General features: G+C 41.5%; 1 protein-coding gene across 1 annotated transcript; it reads right to left on the reverse strand.

Annotated features, from left to right (window-relative positions):
• Positions 1-4,786, reverse strand: LOC133900529 (glutathione synthetase, chloroplastic-like). The gene is made up of 13 exons (XM_062341689.1): positions 4,490-4,786; positions 3,856-4,025; positions 3,562-3,637; positions 3,317-3,447; positions 2,709-2,831; positions 2,531-2,615; positions 2,115-2,191; positions 1,967-2,036; positions 1,626-1,747; positions 1,198-1,337; positions 933-1,125; positions 683-809; positions 1-360 (listed from the first exon to the last, which is right to left on the reverse strand). Exons 1-13 carry the CDS (start codon positions 4,775-4,777, stop codon positions 358-360), a joined length of 1,605 nt encoding a protein of 534 aa, XP_062197673.1. The 5' UTR covers positions 4,778-4,786; the 3' UTR covers positions 1-357.
• Between the last annotated feature and the right edge of the window lie 3,891 nt (positions 4,787-8,677).

An 8,677-nucleotide genomic window follows, 5' to 3' on the forward strand; every position in this document is an offset into this window, starting at 1 on the left:
TGCGAACTGATACAGCTTTTCGGGGGTTTTTCTTCTCTATTTATTAGCAAAATGGAACGTGTGTACCCACTAATCGGCGAAATACTAGCGCCATCCGACGAGCTCTGATCGTGAGCACTATCGACGCAACAGACGCGCACGAACTGCACAGCCCGCAGTTTCAGGCACTGGCCAACTCTGAACTGAAAATGACTGAAACAACGCTTAAGGCTCGGACTAAAACAACTAACAGCTAGCTAATAACTTCAGCAACAAGTTGATTACATAACAGCTCAATCCGACCTTGCCACCTTTTGCCTGTTGGCTTCGTCATTACTTCACGCCTGTAGTCACCTGTAACTCTGCAACTTTGCTGTCTCACTGGAAAAAGAGAACATGAAAGAAAAGGTTCAATTAAAATGTTCCAAAATGAAGAGGCAATAGGAGAATTAAAATGATCAATTTGACTGAAAAATTACAATGCTAATGCACAGCAAAGGGTACTAATGATAACTGCAGGTGTACTTCCTACGAAAAATAATTGCAGGTGTCACAGGGATAGCCCATAAAGTCGGTTGTAACTAACTCACGTGAGAAATATTTTATTACATTGCATCACATTTAACTCGGTGGCTTGTTGCTTTACCACTACATCAAGAAATTGATCAAGGTTTAGGCACAAATTATTTAATGTGGTTACCACCTCATCAGTCAGGTAAACACTGTCCAAAACAGCAAATCCTGCAGCAACGCCACCTTCATTTGATGAAGAAACTTTGGTGCGCATCAAGTAACCGCACTGATTGTTCATGACCACCTTATCTTTGTTCCTGGGATTGGCCACCAAAGTATCAATGTCAGAAATCAGAATATATCATTTCATTAGAGAAAAGAAAAGTTAAGATGGTCCATTTGGAGAGCACAATTATTTGCGATTTCAATGGGTTAGTTACCGCAGGTAGGCTCCATATATCCCTAGCTCAGAGATTGTAAGGTCCTCAAAGCAAACACCATCCATAACCAGAGGAGTAAGAGAAGCTTTTGGAAAAATCCTCTGCATCAATATGTACACCGCAAGTGATTCCCCCTTCTCCTTCTGGAGCTTCATCAGTGTGTCTCGCAAATCATTACCATATATATTGTTCCCTGAAGACAAGGTATCAGGATCCTTCAGAGATTTATTGCCAAAAGGTTGTTTTAAGTGATAAGAAAGCATACCTCCGCCTTCTCGCTGTGGCTTCAAGACAAACAGGTCAGGTTTCTCTATTGCTGATTCCACAATCTCTTCATTATCCAAGCTCCATAACCCTGCGAAGCTTTTGCGCAGTTTGGCAATGTCCTCCTTGTTTTCAAGGAATCTATAGATGAATCACACAGTGGCTTAGATTATATAGATGCTATAATTTAGAACACAAACAATGAAATTCAGTCAAGTCAAGAAATTTGAAGTACGGGCGTATACGAGTAGAACTAAAATATGAACTACTGTCATCTAAGACTGTTGTGAACTAGTGATTGTCAGTTTGATCTACAATGTCATAATTAGTTTCCTCAAAAGACAAAAAACTAATCTAATTTTCGCATCAGCGGAATATTGAAATACATATACCAAAATATCATCAATCGATACTGAAAAACTCAATCACCTTTCAAGAACATTAGGTTTTGCTAGTTCTTGCTGGATCTTTTTTGTTCCTACTAAATGGTAGGATATTGAAGGGCACTTTATAGCAGATGACTGTTCCATCAAAAGCCTCGCTCTCCATTCCTATAATATGAAAGAAATGTCATGGCAAGGCCTTGGCGCATTGTCACAACAAAACAAATTGAGTTTTCCATGAAGAAAGACAAGAAATCATCACTGTAATAATTCAAGAAAAGCATATGTTTCTTAAATGAGACTTCCAGGAAAATTTGTTTTTGATAAAATTTAGAAATTCATTCTCTATAGAAGGGTTTTGAATTAACAAAATGTAGGATTGCATACCGCCTCCGAAGGGTAATCATTTGGAGCATACCCAGCTCTGAAATACACAACAGCAACTGTCCGGCCATCTCTGCATTTTCGTAAATTTGCTTATTAAGTACTAATAGAAAATAATAAGCCTTCCTACATGTCTGTATCGGATACTTACACCACCAGTGTTCCATCCGTAAGAACCTTCCCTTCAGCCTCTACTTGTGCCAATGTTTTCCTAATAGTCCTCACACCATATGTGATAGGTTGTTAAGGAAAGCCTCATTTTTCATGCTCCCAGTTGTGATCATGACATAACAAATAAAAACAGATGCTTACCAGATCCTATAATAGATTACAGAAGTTATATCAGCCAGGTAGGCAAATGCTGAAATGATAAGAGTTAATGAATGTATAAACAAGAAATTAACAGCTTACAAAGTTTGTCCTGGACACGAGGAACCAAACCACAGACACAAAAATTGTAACAGTGGAAAGAGCGTGTCTACAATATATTAAGTAGATAAGAACTAATTGAAGTTTTATCAAGCCAGAGGTTGACATAGGAGAGAACAGGAAGCGAACACAAAAAGGATATGATTCCTTCAAATGATTGACGAGCCAGTATTGGTCGTACATATTTCTTTCTTCAGGTTGAACAACCATCATAACTACAGCACTGGGAAACCAAGAGAAAAAAAATGTCAATTGATATATGCATTTTCTACAAAATCTGAGTGGTAAAACTCGTACTGCATAGGAAAGTGTAGACCTGTCATTACTATACTCAGTCCATGCTCTTGCCAAAGCGTCGGCGAATTGACTGGCTGCCCAATTCTGAGGTATCCTTTTAGAATCTAGGCTTAATACTTTTCCATACTGATTAAGTAAGGTCCTGTATTTAACAGAATAATATAATTACTCAGGTTAACGATATAGTAGATCAAAACAAGGGCATCAAGCAGTCATTGAAGAATAATAGGTTAACCCATCAAGTATCACACTTCACTCTTTAAAGTGGCACAGATAAGGACATAGAAGCTCCACAAAACAAAGATAATCCTATGTATGTAAGGATAAGCTGAGGGTTCAAAAATCTGGAATCCGAATGTTGCTAAAGTTTCCCATATCTCCGTTAAGCAGGTCTGTTGACTAAGTCAAGGTATTCATCTTCAATTCTCATATAAGCTCAAGGGAGAACCTAAATGGTCAGTAAGTTTCCAATACACAATTGGGCATGGAACATATATCAACATTCAGCACACTCAGTACAACATCATCAATTATGCTTTGGAAAGATTAACCCAAGTCAAAGCCTCAATGGCACAAAAAGAAGATGATCTACCAAATGGGAGTAAGAATAATGTGCAGTAACTTGACCTGTGAAGTTCACTGACGAGAGAGCCAAGACCAGGAAACGATGATGAAATAGTGTTGAGCTCTATCTGAAGAAGTGAATTGGTTTCAGAGTCCAGCATATAGTCAGATCGGTGCAACCCTAAGCGGATATCCTGCTAGTGTATGAAACACTTGTGAGTAGGTAACTAAAAAACAAAAAGAAGAAATTGAAAGAAGCATTTTTCAAAATTAAGAGTCAGAGATTAACAAGAACCAGTTAACCTAACCTCTTGCTTATTTACTGCCATCATCTTCTCGTGGATTTCTAACAGCCTAGCGGTGAAATTGTCAACCTGCCTCGTTCTGAAAATAGAAAAATGATGAATTACTCTTAGTCCCAAATCCTGACATAGCTGGGCAAATGAAAAATAGACTGGTCACTCGATGATTGGACTAACAGAGTGTCGTATTCTTCTGAAAATTCAATGGTATGAAAAACAATCGGTTGGGAATTTAATCTACTTTGTGCAAGCTTATCCACATCAATATCAAGAGAATTCAATACAGAAATAAAAACTTGCCTAGACAAAGAGTCTTGCAAGAACTCCCCATCCAAGCTCACACGATCGACGAGCTCATTGAAAATGGGAGCCAGCTCGCAAGCTTGTTTCCAAAAAGATGTCGGGAATCGTGTAGGAAGCAGCGAGAACGGAGCGTGAGCCAGACCAACACCGGGGACTGTACCTGATCTCTGCAAGTGGCAACACAAATGTTGATACGCTAATTCAGCGAGAACGATGTTTTACAGCTAATGTCGCGTGCTTGTGTTTCATTGGTAGTATCAAAATCTGCCACAGAGTTAATGGCTTCGAATACTTGCCTTAGCAATCATGTGAATGATTAAGACATGTTTTTCCGATTACACGATCGACACATGTTCAAGTTCTTGTTTAGAACATTAAACTGCAAGTTGAGGCTCTATCCTCCCATTTCCAAGCCGGCGAGCGAATGAACTATCGATAATTCGAAGCGCCCAACTAGAGGCGAATTCTCCGCAAAATGGAGGACGGGACGCCCAAAGATCCCAACTTCTCCCCAATCAACCACCAAGATCACATCACATTTCAATATTCCAGAGAGGCAGAGAACAATCACAAGAAGCGACCTTTCGACCGGGGAACCGAGCGAGGGAGGGCGGGAAGGGAGCGGGCGTACCGGGTCTGCGCGATCGCCGACGACGAGCCCGTGCACGGCGCACCACACGGCGGCCTCCTCCACCATCTCGCTCAGGACCGCCGCCGCGCCCTGCCCCGGCACCGGCTCCGCAGGCGCCACCCCCAGCGGCGCCTCGGCGCTCATCGCGGCCCGCGCCACGCGGCGGCGGACGGACGATGCCGCGGCGGGTCCGGGGCTCGCGCGGGCCGGAGCCGGGAGTGGGACACAGCGGTGGTGGTGGCGGAGCCGGACCTGGACCTGGTGGTGGTGGGAGATGGAGGAAGACATGTCGCGGAATTAAATGAACTCTGAGGGGTGTCCCTGCAATTTATCCCTCCAGAGTGGCCGTCTCGATCCTTCCGGCTTGCGAGGCGTCCAGGTGCGTCCTCCTTTCTCACCGTCGATCGCCTCAGGCCGGAGGATCCTGACCCTAGGTATTTTCCCTTTTCTTTTTCCTGTCTTTTTTTCCCACTTTTTGGCCTAGTTCTTCGCATACTACTTCGTCCTAGGTTTTTCATCTTTTTGGACTAGTCATGTATGACGTGGCATCACTTATCTGGATCTGATACGGCAGGCACTTGGTGTGACCTATTATGGTCGTCTTCGGTTCGGGTAGGCTTATAAAAAAAAGGAAAAAAATAAATATTATTATAAAGATGTTTATATTAAAAATATCATTAGCGGTGAGAATGATATATGAAACATGAGATCACATATTACAGAAACACCGATGTTATTTTTTAACATAAGTGATGTTTACAATGGTATTTTCCAAATTCGTTAAAAAAAATGTAGACTGCCTTGAGCTAGAAGGATGTTATGAATCCACATCTAAGAATTGCGGTGATCCTCTGCACACTGATCTGGCGGATGTATACTCCTACATCCGTTTATATAAATCGATCAACTTATCAGTGTTATAAAATCACCTTCACACGAGCAACCAATCAGAATATTAGTTTTTGCATCCGCTCATACGACCTCAAGATTCAATCAATCAAATAGAAACTCAGTTCAACTTATCCAGACAGATACAACCAACCAAATACTTTTCTTTTCAATAAATATGACTTCGTTCAATCTATTTTTCCTCAACTGTTTATACAGTCCATATGGATAAGACCTCGTATGAGTTACCAATCACACCCTAGCACACTGCAAAGAATAAATTTTTCGTCATATATTTCAGGTGTATATCTGTATTGGTCTTTTTTAATCTTTGTATTTGAGCTTTCGTAAGAACATCCATGTTAAAATTCCAGACTTTAATTACATGAGCTCCTCGGCGTCCTGTCGCCGCGGCGGGACGAGCCGTCGTGGGCGACGTTTGGCGGCGCGTACGACTTCTTGTACCTGGTGAAGATGTTCACCGGCGGGCGGCCGCTGCCGGATTCCAGGGAGGAGTTCGCGGCGCCGCCGGGCGAGGGCACTCCTTGGCGGGCGAGTGTTCGACGCAAAGTACATGGCGGAACGCTGCGGCCGGACGGATCCGCGTGGCGGCGGCCTGAGGGGCGTCGCCGCCAACCTCGGCGTGCCGCGGCACTTCCCGGAGCCGCCGTGCCTTGCCGGCCCCAAGAGCCACGTCGCCTGTCGTATCTATACAATGATGAGGAGGCGCGTCCTGTACCGTGACGGCGGTGCCTGCCATGAAGGCCTCATCCATGGCCTGCACCGATGATATATATATAAACTGATTTGTCTTGTACTTCACTATACAAAAATTCTATTCCTAAATCATATTAGCCGTGCCAAATTTTCTATTTTTACTAAAAACTAAATTCAAAATTAAATAAGTAGTATATATTGTCCAAGAATTTGAAAATTAGGATGTACGCTATCTAAAAGAGTATCCCACGCTGGTCAGAAGCAGTGGAGACGACAACCATAGGGGTGGCGGCGGTGACCTTGGCTAGTGGAGTGGCCAGCTTGGACTACACCAATTTTAGGTTGAGTGTTTGAGAGTAGATAAAAATGACTAGTTAGTGGATCACATTTCATAAATTTCAGTCTTCTTATCGGTAAACGAAAAAAATTATAAAACAAATTAAAATCCTTATATAAACACCTGATGTTTATTTAACTGCAAGAGCAACTTGGTCGATCGATTACATGCATGGAAGGAATTTAACAAACTGATCAGCTTGCAAAGATGATGGATCGCATCGCTCGTGCTGGGAAGCCAACGGCATCGAGTCGCTTCCACTGCTCTGGGACGAAATGTTCGCAGCAGCACACATGGTCGCTCCTGCAATAGGACCGGTAGTAGTCCAGGCCGGAGTGCTCGCATATATTCGCGCACGAATTCAGCCCGCAGCGGCTGGGAGTGTCGTGGCACGTCTCAGGATCAACTGCACGTGGCAATCCATTTTGTACAAAAGCATGCATGCATGCATGCACAAACCAAAGAAAAAAATTATCGATTGGTTAATCCATTAGACCAAACGAAAAAATTACGCTGAATTGAAGTAGGAACACATATGTTTCCAACTGCATACGTACGTGCATGGGTGACTGAGAAGGTGCAGGACATGGTAACAAGAACCATGCAAATGGTAGTAGCAATCAAGTACATAACCCTCGTCCTATTAACAAACTTCATGGGTGCCATATATATGTGAGAAGAAGAAGAAGAAAAAGAATACTTGTATATGTCCCTCTTCCGTCCGGTCCGGTGTGCTCGTTACAAAGCGTCTCTGCCGGTGTTTATATAGAGGCACAACCATATTCTTCGTCCAAGTTTATCGATTTAGGGTTATGTTCTCTTGGACGTTAATGTTTCGATATCTCAGTGTGAAGGTTTGATATCCGCCGAGGCCGCAATCCAAATGATAATTAATTCGGCGTATCCAATTCGCCCTCTTTTGCACCCTCTCTGATCATAAATATTTATTATTTTTTATTTTTCACGGTCTTCGACATGCAACTTTGATTATAATTTTTATTAGAATATAGTTATAATGTCTAATAAAAATATAATATTATAAAAAGTATCTTTAAGATAAATCTACCTATATGATTTTTATGTTTCTAAACTCAATATTTTGAAAATTATTGACAAAGTTTGAAATTTTAACCGGATCTAGATTAAAGTGACAAGTATTTATGACTGGAAGGAGTATCTTCCGTTCGTTTCACTCTCTTAGGTGCAATATTTATTGCTTTTGTTCACTTTTTTTTGAACGCGCAAAAGCTTTACGTGTCGATGCATTAAGAGATAAGTGCGGAGAAGCACAAAGTCTAGTTTCTTAAGACCAATTAATCTGCCTCTAAGAGTACCCACACATGTTTAGTTTCACCACCAAGGTCAGCAATGACACTATCTCTCATGTTTGTTGGGACACACCACATGTACTCTTTAGGATAAAACATTGTAATCCCCTACCACCCCTTCCTTTTTTTAAGAGAGAAAGCTACCACCCCTTCTCTATCTCCTTTCCAAAAGAATTGCTTTCATTATTGGAATCGGTGCATGTTAAACCATGCACCTCTTTTTTTTATATTTCCTTGCAAGTATAGTCACAATGTTTTAATTCAATTTTTGCACTTTTTAGGCTCAAGGATATCTGTACCTTGCTTTAGTGCACTTGCATATATGGTATCATGAAAGCATATGCAGTCTAGTTCTTTCAGTGGCTGCATGCACAAGCTTTTTTTTTCTTTTTTGAGGGAAATGCACAAGCTTCTAAGTTCACACACATTTATTTTTCCTGATATTTTCTGAGGGAATTTTTCTGAGAGGAATTGGCCAGAATCATCTGTGCCTTGGGCCGTCGATATGAATAAGGTATCCGTGCAAGATTGAGATCAGACAGTTCGATAATCTGCGGTTGAGGTTCTTCCATCCCGTTTACAATGGGCGGACCAGGATTTTTAACTTAGGTGTATATACCCGTCGCGCTCGTACCTGGTGCCACCGCCGCATCTCGCCTAGCTCCATGTTGACACTGATATTTGCTAATCCCGAAAATAGTACAAAATCAATTGTGAACAATAAAAAATAATATAAGTGACTAGATTCCATTTAAATATGAAATATATAAATATTTTAAAATAAACATTTCTTAAAAAGAAAGAAAATCAATATAGTCCCACATCAACGTGAAATTGTAGTGCACCTAAGAAACAAAATATGCATGGTTGTTGAAAGGTGTATCCATATGTAGTGCCTACATGCGAATATGGCTGGCT

The sequence above is a fragment of the Phragmites australis genome, chromosome 19 (assembly GCF_958298935.1).
Source record: "Phragmites australis chromosome 19, lpPhrAust1.1, whole genome shotgun sequence".
Taxonomy (NCBI): Eukaryota; Viridiplantae; Streptophyta; class Magnoliopsida; order Poales; family Poaceae; genus Phragmites; species Phragmites australis.